The 17,487-nt window shown below is 47.1% G+C and overlaps 2 protein-coding genes and 1 pseudogene across 2 annotated transcripts; 1 reads left to right on the plus strand and 2 right to left on the minus strand.

The window, feature by feature from the left end:
• Window positions 1–911: 911 nt before the first annotated feature.
• On the minus strand, window positions 912–1,555 carry LOC137148572 (probable G-protein coupled receptor 174; annotated as a pseudogene).
• A 2,026-nt stretch (window positions 1,556–3,581) lies between these two features.
• Window positions 3,582–5,885, minus strand: LOC137148570 (disintegrin and metalloproteinase domain-containing protein 20-like). Its single transcript, XM_067541455.1, has one exon. The coding sequence runs from the start codon at window positions 5,883–5,885 to the stop codon at window positions 3,603–3,605; it is 2,283 nt and encodes a 760-aa protein (XP_067397556.1). The 3' UTR covers window positions 3,582–3,602.
• An 8,613-nt stretch (window positions 5,886–14,498) lies between these two features.
• LOC137148571 (disintegrin and metalloproteinase domain-containing protein 20-like) lies at window positions 14,499–16,790 on the plus strand. The gene has a single exon (XM_067541456.1). The coding sequence runs from the start codon at window positions 14,499–14,501 to the stop codon at window positions 16,788–16,790; it is 2,292 nt and encodes a 763-aa protein (XP_067397557.1).
• The last annotated feature ends 697 nt before the right edge of the window (window positions 16,791–17,487 follow it).

The following is a 17,487-nucleotide window of genomic DNA, read 5'->3' on the forward strand; positions in this document are numbered from 1 at the left end:
CCATCTTACAGAAACACAGATAGTCACAAAGCCCTTTTTCAATACTTTTATTTACAGCTAACAAGCCTGATCCTTACTGTATGAGACTTCCCCAGACCTATTACCCAATAATCAGCCCTGGCTGGACTTCTTGAATTCTGTGGGGTGGGTGTTGATAAGTCAGACCCTTGCCTCAAACATTTCTGGTTTTGTTTTTGTTTTAAAAAAAAAACACTTTTTCCCCCCACAGGTTTTTATTACATGCATTTCGTCTGATACGTTGTATACCACGCTGAAAGCTGATACAAGAGGGTTGTTTGTGGTAGGTCACATCCTTTACACTCCCCTGTCCTACGTACAGCAATAGCTGGATGCAGAATTAGTACTCTGGCCTAACCTCTATTCAACAAGTGAAATCCCAACCTTAAACTCATCAGTTTCACATAAACAAAGCTATTTTATTCTGGTTTGGCCAGTTCAGGATTGGGCACCATATCCATTCTTTTTATAATACACATAATACGCTGTTTAAATTCAATATTCACAACAATTTTGCAAGAAAAAGGTGAAAAGCCTCAAGTCCTTTTTGTCAGTTTTTTAATCAGTCAAATGATCATTGAAATCAACAGATGTTTGCCTGAGAAAGGACCTCAGAATTTTCCCGATGCTGGGCCACAAATATGATGTTGAACATTGACATTTTTTCAATCATTTCAGAAAGTGCAATGTTAATATCCTACCAGTTTACCTTATTACACAGTTCTGGAATGCTTTTTCGCATAACTTCTGTTGTGTAACTGGATACTGTCTTGCAAATCTTGTCTTGAAAGTCATCTTCTGAATTCATCTGTAGTAAAGTAGTATATGACTGGGTCTACACAGGAATTCAAACTGGCAAGACACAAAGCCACTGCATGAAATATTGAAATCACATTTCGGGCATGTGGGTTTTTTATCTGATGTGATTTAACAAGGAAATCTAAAGGAAAACTGATATGATAAGGTGCAAAGCAAATCAGAAATACCACAGCACAGGTGAGGGTCATCTTTAAAGCCTTTTTTTCTCTCCAAAGTCATGGGGAATGAGATTTCTTTCTTTTAATGATAGGATAGTCTTCCAAGAGCAATACAGAATTATCAGCAGAGGGGTTACAAACCCAATCAGCTCACCTATGGTCATCATCACAATGGAGTTGGAAAGTTTAATATCATTTATGGGGAGGTCTGCAAAGCACTTATTACTGATATTCATCTCACTATAGTTAAAATCTTAGAAGAGAAAAAGGCAAACAGCCAATGCAGACTACAATCCACCCAGCGATACTGATGTACACATCATATATGCCGTTTGCAGTCATTGAACTTAAAGGGGTACATAAGAAACAAAAATCGTCTTACGCTGATGCAAACCAAGAAGTAGATGCTTGCATACATGTTTACATACTTAAGGTAGAAACACAACATGCAATCCAAAGGGCCATGTTCTAGACATGTAATAGAAAATCCTTAGAGGCAGGGATAAAACTTGTGCTAAATCAGCAATGGCTAGATTGCACAGCCCTTTTGTTTCTTTCATGTAGCCATAAAGACCCCACAGAGCTAAAACGTTTCCCTATTAATCCAGGGGCCAGAATCAAAGTGTATGTAATTGCATAGTAACACTTAACGTCAGTATTGTTGTAACAGATTGAGTTGTCAGTTGTCATGTTTATTTTCATTACACAGATGCGAACTCTAATGAGACGTTTAGGAGAATTTCCAGTTTGAAAGATAACGATTTCAAAATATTGGAGAAGATGCAAATTTAACATTTATTTGTCTTGTTCCTTTGCATCCTGGTTTTCCTGTCCAGCATTATTTTGTTTCACAGTGTGGTTTGTTTTTTTTTTGTCTCCTTTGTGTTCATTTAACTATGTAAGGTTGTTGCTTACAAGGCTTGAAAACATTTTTCCTCTGAATCTTCTTGCTGACCAGGTTGTCCCGAGGTACAAACTACATGTGACATTTTCTCAGCCTTAACTTTTACATTGGTTTCAGTTTTGTTTTCTATTCTGATTTTGGATCTTTTTTGTCTCCTTTGTGTTCATTTAACTATATGGAGTTGTTGCTTACAAGGCTTGAAAACATTTTCCCATTGCTGACCAGGTTGTCCCTACATGTGACATTTCCTTCAGCCTTAACTTTTACATTGTTTTCCAGTTTCTATGTTTTCTATTCGAATCTTGCTCGATGCCCCCGATCCCCGTGACCCGTCCTCTTCCACAGGCATGGACAGCATGAGGCCGTCAGGCTCGTCGGGCTCCGGCGTGTCGAACAAAGGCTGGGCCAAAGGGGTGTCCTCCTCGCTAATGTGCTTTCTATGCCGGGGGGCCAAGAACTTTAAGCCAAAACAAACTTCGAAGGCCTCACAGGGGTAGTGAAGGCTTCCATGTTCCACAAGCTGTGAACCACGCGGTCTCAAAAACGAGACGCTTTAAGGGCCCCGAGACTTCCGGGGTGGGGATGTGGGGGATGCACCGCCCCCATTGGTGCACCTTTCCTTTCTGGGACAGCCTAAGCCCCTCCGCTTGGGATAGGGTGCCCCGCTCCTCCCTGTACCCTCGTGGGACCAATCCCAGCTCTAGGTGCGAAACCCTCTCCCATTGGTGGGGAGCAGTTGGGGGTGTTCTCGGAGGGTGGTCGCACCACCCCGCATCCGGGCAGGTGCCCATCTTCACTATAACCTGAGGAGGGACCGGATGTCAGGTGACCAAATGGGGCAGGACTTCCCGGTGACACAGACGGGTAGTGAGGGGCTTATGGTCACATGGACGTTTGATTGATGGTAGGCCCTCTCACTACTATTTTACCAATGAAAGTGGCTTTTGATATGAACTTTCTCAAGTGACATTTAATCAGATTAGCCACCTTTTCTGGGCAAGGAAATTTAGGAGCCCTCTCCCTCCACAGCCTGTTAGCTGTCAAAGGATGTTGCTTGAGACCAGGTATAAGCTCCTTCTCTCTTCCCCACACAAACTCAGCTCAAGGACGAGTAACACTTGTGTCTCTACTTCTCATATTGATCACTACTGGAAAGCTAGACCTAGAAAAAGGGTTGTTAACCCTATTTCCAGAGTACTCCATCCTTAAAGAACCTGCTCCTGATTAGAGTAATGGTCTCTCTTTTCCTGCCTATTTGCAACTGGTTAGGATTTATGGTCCCTTTTTCTCTCCATGAACACCTGCATCTTACTGAAAAGCCTGCTCCCCACCTCTATTTGAATGAGTCACTTCAGTGAATGAATATAAAATGGCAGGAATGTTTTCCCCACTTTTACTACAAGTGGAAGTGTTCAAAACATTTCCTCTTCTTAAAGAATAACTTTGCTCAGGCTTCTTCACCACTGTTAACCTTCAGTAAAATGGGGACACTTCCCTACTTCACAAGGCATTGTGACAGTTGATGTTTGTAAAGCATTGACATGAAAGGGGCTACAAAGATACTCCTAGTATTTTCCTAACTCCCTGAGTTTAGGTAGAGACCGAGTCCTTCAAGACACAATTTTTAAAAAGGCTGTAGCAATGCTTACAGATTGAATTTATTCTTCAAATAGGTAAACATATTGTTTATACGTTTTTTAATGTTACATAATATTCCATGCTTCCAGCATGGACACCACCACAGGTTTCGACTCAGTAGCAGTTGCTGTCTCATGTGAGATACTGGGGACTCTCTTTCCTTCACTGGAAGCATCTGCTTGATGCGTTGGGCGGAATCTGGCCACTGACCTTCTTACCCATCCAATAAGTGCAGTTTTATAATATACACCAAGGCAAATCCCAAGAACAGCAGCAACAGCAAGGAATATTGGTATTACAAAATAAATTTGGGACTTTACAGGTGGAGGCGGTCCACTATCAATGCTCCCTCCGTATCCTTTATATTGACAATCTGGAGGGGCCCAGCCATAATTACAATGACAGTTTTTATGACTGTTGCATATCCCTCTGTTATGACACTTGGTTATGTTACAGTCATAGTTCAGGGATGACACAGACACACAACTCATGTTAATGCAAACCTTTTCAGGACCACAAGATGTGCCATCTCTCACTGCTCCAATATCAGCTATATCCATCCCAGGATGGTAGTCTGTGCCCCAGCACCAGTTATTATCCACAGGAGTTTGAAGCATGGTATTATGGTTCTCCAAAGAAGGTATTATTCTCCTATTTTCACATTGGACCCTACCACATAAGATATCTTCTACTGGACATTTCTTATATTTAGTACCACTATAAATACCACAATTGCCAAACCGGTCACCTTGAGTATTCAATTCTCTGAAACAAACTAGTGGAGCAACCTTTGCTTCTTTACCAAAAATAATTTTGCACTGTTGACTGTGGCTAGAGCAGTTTCCATGATAGCAGTAGGCACTGTCCTGGCATGGGGCTCCATCTTGCACATATACATCCTTCGGGCACCACTCCGAAGTCCCAGTGCAATATTCAGGAAGGTCACATTCATTTGTACGTTTTCTACATAGTTGTCCTGCTGGGAGTATCTGACAGTCTTGACAGCATTCTCCAAAAGCACAAGCTGCACTTGCACTCAATGTACAATTGGGTTGGCAACAAGGATCCTTTTCACAATTAAATTTTGAGCCACAGTCACACTGCTCTCCACTTTCTATCACCTTGTTGCCACAGTACTTAAGTGTATAAACTTCCTCAGGGGCTGGAGAATTAAGCAGGCATTGTGCACCAGGGGTATACATTAGATTGAAATAGTAGTTATAACTGCAGTTACTGAACAGATCAGTGACCGTGTGGTATGCATTCATAATGCACTTAGTGCGTTTACATTTACAGTACCCATCATCATGGAACATGCCTAGGTTATGGCCCAACTCATGAGTAAGGACGATGGCAAATGAGTACAATCCCAAATCCCTGAAAGTAAGAACGGCTGACGCCCACCTAGAAGAACACACTGTTCCCACAAAGGCTAATCCAAGTGTAATCCCAAAGTCTTTGTTTGTGATTAAGTGACCTGCATCATGCGGCAGCCGAGAAGGCAGTTCCTTTTCTCTCCATTTGTTAAAAGTGCCAAGCAGCACATTTATGCTATCATTAAGTGTGATGAGGTTGTTTTGGGTCCAGATCTCCAGCCCCACCAGGAACACGCGAACGCCCAGAGGATCATACACCGAGTCGGCTATATTGACTATGTCCAGCACCTGCTCCAAGACACGGGTTTCGTTTCCGCCTGACCGGATGAATCGGTCGTTCGCCACAACGACGGCGAGCTTCACGTAGCGGGTGTGTGTCCACCACAGGCCCTTGGGCACCTGTTTAACGGCCGACAGGTCCGGGAGACCGGGGATCAAGGCTGCCTGGCGCCGCAGCTCCTGGTCGGTCAAGGCGCACCGCAGGCCGGCGGCCCCCTCCTCCTCCAGCCGGTACAGCACGTGCTGGAAGGTGGCGGAGCCCGGCACCGGCTCGATCTCGTAGCTGCCGCTGCCCGTCCGCAGCATGCCGCGCAGCCCGCCCGAGCAGGTGCTGAGGGCGGCCAGGGAGGCGGGGCTGCCCTGCACGTAGCCGTGGTAGTAGCAGTCGCCGCGCACGAAGGGCTGGTCCCGCTGGAGGGCCCCGCTCGGCCGGTAGGTGAAAAGGGCGAAGTGCTCGGGCACCAGCAGCCGCTTCTGCATCAGGCGCACCACGCGGCCCCGCCCCTCCACCTCCAGCAGGTAGGAGACCTCCCGCGAGCCCTGCCCGGCGCGGGGCGCCAGCAGCCGCGGCACGATCACGGCGTAGGAGGCAACGCCCAGACCCCGCCCACCGGGCGGGCTCGAGCCGGCCGCGCCGCCCAGGAGGCTCCCGGAGCCCAGCAGCACCAGCCAGACAACGCCCCCCACCCCCATGGCACCGCCTCCTCCTCGCCGCTGGCCCCGCCTCGCCAGGGAAGAGCAGCAGAGACCCCGTGCGGACTGCGGCCCCGCCCCTGCGCGTGCGGCCGATTGTGACGGTTGAGAACCCAGCGGGCGCTGTTTGCACGGGGAGGGCAAAGCGCGAGCGGGCGGGAGGGGTCAGCCCCGCCTGCTCCCACGCAGGGTGATGGAGCCGGGTTCAGCGCTAGCCCCTCTGCCAACAACCCCGCCGCGCCTCCTTTGCCTCTTCCCCTCAGCCCGCCTCCCGCCACGGGCGGCCGCAGACGGGGTCGCATCAATTCTCGGCTGCAAAACACCCGCGCCCCTTAAACAGCTTTTCAATAGCAGCCTGTTCCCAGACCACGGGCGGGTCCTCGCCTGTCCTGGACACCAGCTCAGTCCTGGCCTTGAGCGTGCTCCTGCCAGCACAGGGCACCCAGGGGCTAAAGAAAAAAGAGATGACATGGCACTGACAAACCTGCTGGACCAAACTCATCCCCAGTGCAACTCCGGTGCAGACCGTCCTTTTCAGCCAGGAATTAATTTGACCCAGTGGCTGCCCCTTACATCAGCATGTGCACGTGGAGGTTTCAGCCCTGCACCAGGTATGGTCACACACATCCATAACTACACCTCACTTATTACTACTTTGGGCTAACTGCAGTGATTGGTGTTGATGAATCACACACACAAATACCCTCTTTCTGATTTAGTTGCCTTTCTGAATTTTGACACAATGTTCTTGAAGGTTTGAGAAGCCTCAGAAATCTCCCATGCAACACCATTTTTCCTATAGGAATTACATCTGTCTTCATTGGCTCCTGCTTTGGGTGTAATTCCCCCACTACCCTTTTTGTACGTCAGAATGGAGAATTATGTCAGAGTATGTATTCTGGAGTAAATATAACTCAGATCATAACATCTGTAATAGCTCAGTGTGATTATAAAACCAAATCTGAAGGACAGTATATCTTTAGTACTGTTTTTAACTTGTCCTTTTGCTAGGTGCAGCCTGGCACTAAATTATCAAAGCGTCCCTGCCAAAGCCCTCTGCCAAGTTGTTGCGATGCATCACCCACAAATGTTACTTATTGCTAAGGATCCGATTCTGTCATGGAAGTCACAGATTCCATAACTTTCTGGGAGCTCGGTGACTTCTGGGGAAGGGCTTGAGCAGCTGTCAGTCCGAAGGCTGCCAGAGCAGCAGCTGCCCTGGGCCCACAAACAGCTGATCAGCGGCTGAGACCAGCCCCAGGGATCCCCGAACAGCTGACTGGCAGCCAGCCTCGGGTAGGGTGACCAGGTAGCAAGGATGAAAAATCAGGACAGGGTAGGGGATAATAGGTGTCTTTATAAGCCAAAGCCCTGAATATTAGGACGGTCCCTATAAAATTGGTATATATGATCATCCTAGCCCTGAGGCCCCCCGAACAGCTGACTAGCGGCCAGCCCTGGGCAGCCAGCTCAGGCCACCACCAATCAGCTGTTCAGGAACCAGCCCCCTGGCTGCCACCCAACAGCTGATTGGTGGCCAGCCCATGGACTGCCAAAGCAGCAGGCCCAGCCAGAGCAGCGGCCGGATTGTATAAGCCCCCCAGGGCTGGACTGCCATCAGCCCCTGCCACAGAAGCAATGGCAGGACTGGAGCAGCAGCAAGCCCCAGCAGCACTTTGTTTGTCCCCCCGCTCCAGGGTATTTTTAGTAAAAGTCCGGGATAGATCACAGGCTTCCGTGAATTTTTGTTTATTGCCTGTGACCTGTTCCTGATTTTTACTAAAAATACCCGTAATAGAATCTTAACCTTACTTAACTGCTTTCTGCCTCATTTTGATATATAATTCTATCTACATACAATGCAAGAGAAGATAAGTTCAGCTGCCGAACTCATGGCTGCTTAAATTTTTGGTACTGATCCACGAGTAGGTGAATAATAGTTATTCACTGAGCATTTACAGTAAATTATTCAGTACCAAGGTCATACCAAAAAGATTACATTATTATGTTTAGATTATTGACTATGGTTAGAAGGGACCAGCCTGATCATCTTATCTGACCTCCTGCACATTGCAAGCCACAGAACCTCACCCACCCACCCACCCACTCCTGTAATAGACCTCTGACTGAGTTACTGGAGTTCTCAAATCACGATTTAAAGACTTCAAGTTACTGAGAATCCACCACTTATGCTCATTTAAACCTGCAAGTGGATCCATGCCCCACGTTGCAGAGGAAGGTGAAAACCACCAAGGACCTCTGCTAATCTGACTCAGGGAAAATTCCTTCCTCACTCCAAATATGGTGATCAATTAGACTCCTGTGGGCAAGACCCAACAGCCAGGCACCTGGGAAAGAATTCTCTGTAGTAACTCAGAGCCCTCCCCATCTATTGTCCCATCACCATTGGAGATATTTGCTTCTAGCAGTCTTCAGATCAGCTACATGCCATTCTAGGCAGTCTCATGATATCATCCCCTCCATGAATTTATCAAGCTCAGTCTTGAAGCCAGTTAGGATTTTTGCCTCCACTGCTCCCCTTGAAAGGCTGTTCCAGAACTTTGCTCCTCTGATGGTTAGAAACCTTCATCTAATTTAAAACCTAAACTTGTTGATGGCTAATTTATATCCATTTGTTCAAGTCAAGCTCTTTGAGTCTCCTCTCATAAGGTAGGTTTTCCATTCTTTGGATGATCCTAGTTGCCCTTCTCTGGTCTTTGCAGTGTCTTGCACTTCTGGATTCTGTTCAAGCCAGAAGTGTATGAATAAATGAATGGAGGAAGATATTAGCTGCCATCCTTACAACAGGACACTGGGGAAAAAGAGTTTCCCTCATATTTAATTTTGACAGAGCCTTGGCATCCCTAGATGGCTTCTCTGACAGTGCAAAGCAGCTGGAAAGCAGATGTAACTGTCTGCTTCAGGATTCCCCTAGCTAGAAATCCTCAGATAGTTTAGAGTTCATTAGCTCTATGCCACGACACCACACCCTACCATAAAAGTTAACTCTCTTTTCCCCTGGCCCCTCCAAGCATTCAGGCACAGTTGTAGGACACTGGGCAACAGGAAACTTGTGCCTATGTTGCCCATGTGCTGTACTTGTTTTGTGCATAAACAGAAGGCTAAATTAAATTTGCTGTAAAAAATTCTTATTTTAAGGGGAAAAAATTACCTTTCCCACCTAAAAAACAGCACAGAGTCTAAAGGTCTAATCTTTTACCATTAATGTTAATGGGAATTTTTCCATTGACTTTAGTGGTGCAGGCTTCAGACCTACAAGGAAAGCAAATCCTTAGAGCTCTGCAAATCTCTGAATATCTGCTTTATAACTGCAGACCATGTTTATGGCTCACAAATGGCTGCAGATCCAAAGTTTATATCTGCCCAGTGCTCTCTACACATCCTCCATAATTCAGAGGAAACAAAACTATTTTAAACTAAAGTAAAGAGGGGCTTGCAATGTAGGTATTTTATTCCAGGTTGTGGATGAGTATGGAAGCCACCAGCAAATAACTCTTCCTTGAATTTAAAAAAAAAACCAAAACCCCATGTTTCTCCTTTTAAGACACAGCTATCAGCCACATCATAAGTTCAATGGCTGGAATGAAGCAGCAATTTTACTGTGAAGTCTATTTATTAATGTTTCCATAGGCAGGAAAATAATTTCACACATACCCTACCTTAATGCCATACCATATCAGGAGAAGTTCTTCTTATTTGGGGGACTGGAAGGAAAGCATGTGTGTAGAGTATGCTCCTAAGAAAAAAAATATATGTGAAGAACAAAGGAGTCGGTGTCACATCAAAGCTTTCGTTCAGACACCAACTGTCTATTTAGGGAAGACTTGATTTTATATTTTAATGCCCAAACTGATTATCTTTTCATTCTGTCCTCCCAAAACTATCCATCCATTTGAATTTCAATTTAAGAAGTGGGGAGATGGAGGTAAACCTCTGCTGTTTTCACTTTAAATGCTGGATTACTCTAATCAGGAGTCTCTAAATCCAAAGGTGTAAGTATTTTACAAAAATTAACTAATCAAGCCTCAAACCCTACATGTGAGGCAAATAGGATACACATAGATCACTTCAACCGCAACTGAAATATAGCCACTTTTGGAGTGGGATGGAACTCAGTTGCAGCAATGCTGTGCAACATTTTATGGCAGGAAATGAAGGCTATTTACCCTGCTCCTTGCTTTACTGGTTCATCTGATAGGATCACTGCATAGGGTGACAAGTCTACAGGCAAATAAATAAAATTACCAAAAAAAAAAAAAAAATTAAGTAATTACAGTCAGTCAAGGCTTGAGCACAGAAGGAACATAATTCATGTGGGATGCCCTATGGATTTTGGTATCTAGGTACCCAAATTCAATTATTGTTTGAACAGTAGCAAGACATCTAAAAGAAGTATGTATTTTGTAACATTGTTACACTGAAAGCTAGAGCCCTGCAAATCCACAGATATCTGCTTTATATCTGCGGCTATCCGCAGACCATTTTTGTGGATTGGATGCAGATACAAATTTTGTTTCCATGCAGGGCTCTAATATAGGATCTCAAAGGCAGGGAAGCCGCTGTTGTCAGCTCATAGCCTATGAGGCTGCTTCCCCATCTTTGAGATTCTATATTCGCTCTCCTCCGCCTGTATATACAGAAAGGGGAGGTGATAGATCAAGAAGCAGCCGTTTGCAGCTCATAGCCTATTAGGCTGCACTACACCTTTGAGGTATAGGTGGAGCATGAGTCTTCCATTTGGGGAGGCTTACACGCAAGCACTGGAAGTTCCCTAGAAGTGAGGGGGCCACCAGTGCCTGGACTGTGGCTCTGCCCCCCCAACTCTTCCCAGGGGCCCTGCTCCCATTCCACCTCTTCCCGGTGCCACTCTGCCCCCTCCCTTTGTTACCATAAAACAGAATAAAAAAAGGGTCTCTCTATTGAAGGTCTTTACCCTGCCGTATCTATCACCAGTCAGAGCGGATTACAAGGAATCACAGACTCTCAGGGTTTTCCAAAACACAAAGGTGACAATTTATTGAGTGACAAACAAGTAAAAACCACTAACGTCAAGAAGGATAAACAGATGGGGGTGAACCCCAGGTCCCAACGACCAACAAAACCACCCTCGGTACCTCCACAGTCTCTCTCTAGCTCACTGTTTCTCTTCACTCAGACTGCTGAGTGTTGTTCACGGTCTGGTCACCATCTGCTTCGGCTCCAGGTCCTGCTGTCGGCGGCTTCTCTTCCTGGTCCGCAGGCTGTCATCTGTCTATACACCAATTCCTAACAGTCAAAGACACCCTCCCCACACTGCCACTCGGATGGGCAGCCAGCCTCTAGATGTTGAGTGTCCTTTTATTTCTTTTGGTCCCTCCAGTCCTGCACCAATCAGAGGCTAGGGATTTTCCCACCTCAACGTTGTGCACACGGCACTAATCTTGTGCACCCGGCCCCAAACCTTTTGCACACCACCTTCTCAGGTGGTGCACCCAGCACCAAGGTTACTGGTCTTCCCGCCTTTTTCAGCTGTTGCTGGGCAAATCTGCCCTGTTGGCACCTTGCCACCCAGTCTTTGCCATTTTGGTTCTGATTAGACCCCATCTTGAATCAAGATGGAGTCGGGCCCAATCCTGCCCCAGGAGAATTATACAATTATTCACTTAATAAAACATACATTAACATTTTTCCCACAACACCTTGAGCCTCCACACCCACTCCTCTCTGCCTCTTTCCCCGAGTCTCCCCCCAACCACCACTTTCTCCTTTTTGCCTCTTCCCTGAGGCCCAGCTGCAACTCATGCCTCTCTGCCTCTTCTCCTGAAACCTGCCCGCTTGCTTCTCTCCGGAGCAGTTCATGCACTGGTGGCCCCCCCACTTCTAGGGAGCTTCGCTTCTGGCACTCCAAAGGTGACGGGCTGGCACGTCTCCAAAGGCAGGTGATCCGCGCCACATCCACAGCATTTGCCCTTATTCATGGCCACCCTTTTTTGGGGGAGGTTTAGCCTCTTATATGTGCCACCCATGTTCAAGATCCTGTATACTCTCGTCTCCCCGTATACAGAGAAAGGGAAGGTGATAGATCGAGACAGGCAGCAAAATCCCCCATGCTCCTGTCGCTGTGTTTTAAGCAGCCAAGCAATTTAGGAAACCTCTCCTGACTTCATTGCTGTATCAGGTCAGCTGGAGAGGGAGGCAGCTGCTTCTGCAAAGTCATGAAGCCACACTGACTTACTGTCCTAGTGGAAACTACGCTGCAAAGCTCCAAATATTAGCTAACTGCATGAGCCAAAAGGGTAACTCTAGATTCAAATAGACTTAACTCATTTCCTGTTCTTTGTAAAATTTTGGACTGCTGCATTTGCAGACCTCTTGAGCCCTATTTTACAGCCAAGGAAAACAGATATTAATGACTGGAAAGGGATAAGATTCTTTTCATGACTCGAGAATAAAACATTTAATTTTTGTGTGCTATTAATTGTACATACTGTTTAGAATTTAATTCGTGTTTCTGGAAGACTTGCTCTTCACTCTTCCTAGTCTGACGTCCCCGTGATGTTCTCTTTCACATAGGGCAGTCTCTCGTTGATATCCGTCAGAACCCCTCTTACTACTAAAAGTATTCTACAGCAAAAGATATTTTAGTCAGTGCTAATAAAGGAAAATAATTACAAAGCTCTGGTTCAGCTGACTTTCTTTTTTGATAGCAAAAGCCAGGAGAAAAGCCCATCGCAGGTAAGAGTTTTCACACTATTTTAGGATTTAAAAAAGGAGCCCAAATCCAGGTGTGGTATAGGTTCAGTGAGGCTTACCTAACTAATGGACTCACTCCTGCTGCCACTGAAATTGTTGGGAGTTTTGTCATTGACTAATATGACAGGAAAATCAGGCTCAATATGGGCCTAATTTTGCAAGGAGCCGGATAGGAATTCACCTCTGTGCTTAGGCTATAAAGTGTCCCATCCCGTCCCTTGCCCTCTGGAGATTATCCCCTGTGCAAGAGGCCCCATCCCTCTGAGGGAGTTCCTGAGCCAAGAGGCCCCAAAACAGAAGATGCTTTTGAGGAGAGGAATGGCCAAGGTGGTTCTGCATCCTTGTGATTTTGCACCAGGTCCACTGCAGCAGGGCTGCAAGCTAGTGTGCCCCGAGAGCTGCCTGAGGAGGTTGTGCTGGTGTTCAATGACCTCAGAATAGGGGAAATGCAAGATGCCTTCCCCTCCTAATCTCTGTACCAGGCAGCCATTAATCTGGCCCTGAATGTCACCTGCACAATGTCTCCTGACTGGCTTCTATTCTCTTAAAGTCCATTATCTTTTGAAAACAACCTGAAAAGAATTTTGGAAGAACTGAACATCAGAACTGTAAAACCCTCAAAGCAGAGTTATAATATATTTGAATGGTTTGTTTTATGTTAAGTGGATCAGATCAAAAAGGAGCCGGAACCAGCCCCTGAAGCTATAAAGCCAGAAAGTTATGGAATCTGAGACTTCCATGACAGAATTGGATTCTTAGCAATAAGTAACATTTGTGGGTGATGCATCCCAACAACTTGGCAGAGGGCTTTGGCAGGGACGCTTTGATAATTTAATGCCAGGCTGCACCTAGCAAAAAGACAAGTTAAAAAGAGTACTAAAGATATACTGTCCTTCAGATTTGGTTTTATAATCACACTGAGCTATTACAGATGTTATGATCTGAGTTATATTTACTCCAGAATACATACTCTGACATAATTCTCCATTCTGACGTACAAAAAGGGTAGTGGGGAAATTAGACCCAAAGCAGGAGCCAATGAAGACAGATGTAAAATCCTATAGGAAAAATGGTGTTGCACGGGAGATTTCTGAGGCTTCTCAAACCTTCAAGAACATTGTGTCAAAATTCAGAAAGGCAAATAAATCAGAAAGAGGGTATTTGTGTGTGTGATTCATCAACACCAATCACTGCAGTTAGCCCAAAGTAGTAATAAGTGAGGTGTAGTTATGGATGTGTGTGACCATACCTGGTGCAGGGCTGAAGCCTCCACGTGCACATGCTGGTGTAAGGGGCAGCCACTGGGTCAAATTAATTCCTGGCTGAAAAGGACGGCCTGCACCGGAGTTGCACTGGGGATGAGTTTGGTCCAGCAGGTTTGTCAGTGCCATGTCATCTCTTTTTTCTTTAGCGCCTGGGTGCCTTGTGCTGGCAGGAGCACGCTCAAGGCCAGGACTGAGCTGGTGTCCAGGACAGGCGAGGACCCGCCCGTGGTTTGGGAACAGGCTGTTATAGAAAAGCTGTTTATGGGGCGCGGGTGTTTTGCAGCCGAGAATTGATGCGACCCCGTCTGCGGCCGCCCGTGGCGGGAGGCGGGCTGAGGGGAAGAGGCAAAGGAGGCGCGGCGGGGTTGTTGGCAGAGGGGCTAGCGCTGAACCCGGCTCCATCACCCTGCGTGGGAGCAGGCGGGGCTGACCCCTCCCGCCCGCTCGCGCTTTGCCCTCCCCGTGCAAACAGCGCCCGCTGGGTTCTCAACCGTCACAATCTGCCGCACGCGCAGGGGCGGGGCCGCAGTCCGCACGGGGTCTCTGCTGCTCTTCCCTGGCGGGGCGGGGCCAGCGGCGAGGAGGAGGCGGTGCCATGGGGGTGGGCGGCGTTGTCTGGCTGGTGCTGCTGGGCTCCGGGAGCCTCCTGGGCGGCGCGGCCGGCTCGAGCCCGCCCGGTGGGCGGGGCCTGGGCGTCGCCTCCTACGCCGTGATCGTGCCGCGGCTGCTGGCGCCCCGCGCCGGGCAGGGCTCGCGGGAGGTCTCCTACCTGCTGGAGGTGGAGGGGCGGGGCCGCGTGGTGCGCCTGATGCAGAAGCGGCTGCTGGTGCCCGAGCACTTCGCCCTTTTCACCTACCGGCCGAGCGGGGCCCTCCAGCGGGACCAGCCCTTCGTGCGCGGCGACTGCTACTACCACGGCTACGTGCAGGGCAGCCCCGCCTCCCTGGCCGCCCTCAGCACCTGCTCGGGCGGGCTGCGCGGCATGCTGCGGACGGGCAGCGGCAGCTACGAGATCGAGCCGGTGCCGGGCTCCGCCACCTTCCAGCACGTGCTGTACCGGCTGGAGGAGGAGGGGGCCGCCGGCCTGCGGTGCGCCTTGACCGACCAGGAGCTGCGGCGCCAGGCAGCCTTGATCCCCGGTCTCCCGGACCTGTCGGCCGTTAAACAGGTGCCCAAGGGCCTGTGGTGGACACACACCCGCTACGTGAAGCTCGCCGTCGTCGTGGCGAACGACCGATTCATCCGGTCAGGCGGAAACGAAACCCAAGTCATGGAGCAGGTGCTGGACATAGTCAATATAGCCGACTCGGTGTACGATCCTCTGGGCGTTCGCGTGTTCCTGGTGGGGCTGGAGATCTGGACCCAAAACAACCTCATCACACTTGATAATAGCATAAGTGTGCTGCTTAGCACTTTTAACAAATGGAGAGAAAAGGAACTGCCTTCTCGGCTGCCGCATGATGCAGGTCACTTAATCACAAACAAAGACTTTGAGATTACACTTGGATTAGCCTTTGTGGGAGCAATGTGTTCTTCTGGGTGGGCATCAGCCGTTCTTACTTTCATGGATTTGGGGTTGTACTCATCTGCCATCCTCCTTAGTCATGAGTTGGGCCATAACCTAGGCATGACCCATGATGATGGGTATTGTAAATGTAAACACACTAAGTGCATTATGAATGCATACCACACGGTCACTGATCTGTTCAGTAACTGCAGTTATAGCTACTATTTCAATCTAATGTATACACCTGGTGCACAATGCCTGCTTAAATCTCCAGCCCCTGAGGAAGTTTATACACTTAAGTACTGTGGCAACAAGGTGATAGAAAGTGGAGAGCAGTGTGACTGTGGCTCAAAATTTAATTGTGAAAAGGATCCTTGTTGCCAACCCAATTGTACATTGAGTGCAAGTGCCGATTGTGCTTTTGGAGAATGCTGTGATGAAGACTGTCAGATACTCCCAGCAGGACAACTATGTAGAAAACGTACAAATGAGTGTGACCTTCCTGAATATTGCAATGGGATTTCAGAGTGGTGCCCGAAGGATGTATATGTGCAAGATGGAGCCCCATGCCAGGACAGTGCCTACTGCTATCATGGAAACTGCTCTAGCCACAGTCAACAGTGCAAAATTATTTTTGGTAAAGAAGCAACCGTTGCTCCACTAGTTTGTTTCAGAGAATTGAATACTCAAGGTGACCGGTTTGGCAATTGTGGTATTTATAGTGGTACTAAATATAAGAAATGTCCAGTAGAAGATATCTTATGTGGTAGGGTCCAATGTGAAAACATGAGAATAATACCTTCTTTGGAGAACCATAATACTATGCTTCAAACTCCTGTGGATAATAACTGGTGCTGGGGCACAGACTACCATCCTGGGATGGATATAGCTGATATTGGAGCAGTGAGAGATGGCACATCTTGTGGTCCTGAAAAGGTTTGCATTAACATGAGTTGTGTCACTGTGTCATCCCTGAACTATGACTGTAACATAACCAAGTGTCATAACAGAGGAGTATGCAACAGTCATAAAAATTGTCATTGTAATTATGGCTGGGCCCCTCCAGACTGTCAATATAAAGGATACGGAGGGAGCATTGATAGTGGACCGCCTCCCCCTGTAAAGCCCCAAAGGAGAGTTTCGTTTGTAATACCAATATTCCTTGCTGTTGCTGCTGTTCTTGGGATTGGCCTTGGTGTATATTATAAAACTGCACTTATTGGATGGCTAAGAAGGTCAGTGGCCAGATTCCACCCACCACATCAAGCAGATGCTTCCAGTGATGGAAAGGGAGTCCCCAGTATCTCACATGAGACAGCAACTGCTACTGTGTCGAAACCTGGGGTGGTGTCCATGCTGGAGGCATGGAATATTAAGTAGCATTAAAAACGTATAAACAATATATTTACCTATTTGAAGAATAAATTCAATCTAAGCATTGCTACAGCCTTTTTAAAAATTGTCTTGAAGGACTTGGTCTCGACCTAAACTCAGGGAGTTAGGAAAATACTAGGAGTATCTTTGTAGCCCCTTTCATGTCAATGCTTTACAAACATCAACTGTCACAATGCCTTGTGAAGTAGGGAAGTGTCCCCATTTTACTGAAGGTTAACAGTTGTGAAGTAATCTGAGCAAAGTTACTCTTTAAGAAGAGGAAATGTTTTGAATACTTTCACATGTAATAAAGTGGGGGGGGGAACCATTCCTGCCATTTTACATTCATTCACTGAAGTGACTCATTCAAACATAGGTGGGGAAAAAGGCTTTTTTAAGATGCAGGTGTTGATGGAGAGAAAAAGGGACCATAAATCCTAACCAGTAGCAGATAGGCAGGAAGAGAGAGACAATTACTCTAATTAGGAGCAGGTTCTTTAAGGATGGAGTACGCTGGAATTAGGATTAACAACCATTTTTGTATGTCTAGTATTCAAGTAGTGATCAATACAAGAAGCAGAAGCCAAATGTTACTCTTCCTTGAGCTGAGTTTGTGTGGGTGAAGAGAGAAGGGACCTGGTCTCAAACAACATCCTTTGACAGCTAACAGGCTGTGGAGGAGAGGGCTCTTAAATTTCCTTGC

The sequence above is a fragment of the Emydura macquarii genome, unplaced genomic scaffold, assembly GCF_026122565.2.
Source record: "Emydura macquarii macquarii isolate MOO-44397 ecotype Brisbane River unplaced genomic scaffold, CSIRO-AGI_Emac_v2 contig_651, whole genome shotgun sequence".
Classification (NCBI taxonomy): Eukaryota; Metazoa; Chordata; order Testudines; family Chelidae; genus Emydura; species Emydura macquarii.

What these genes read in the sequence shown, in the direction of transcription:
- LOC137148570 (XM_067541455.1), bottom strand. Translation starts at nt 5,885, where the DNA reads ATGGGGGTGGGGGGCGTTGTCTGGCTGGTGCTGCTGGGCTCCGGGAGC.
- LOC137148571 (XM_067541456.1), top strand. Translation starts at nt 14,499, where the DNA reads ATGGGGGTGGGCGGCGTTGTCTGGCTGGTGCTGCTGGGCTCCGGGAGC.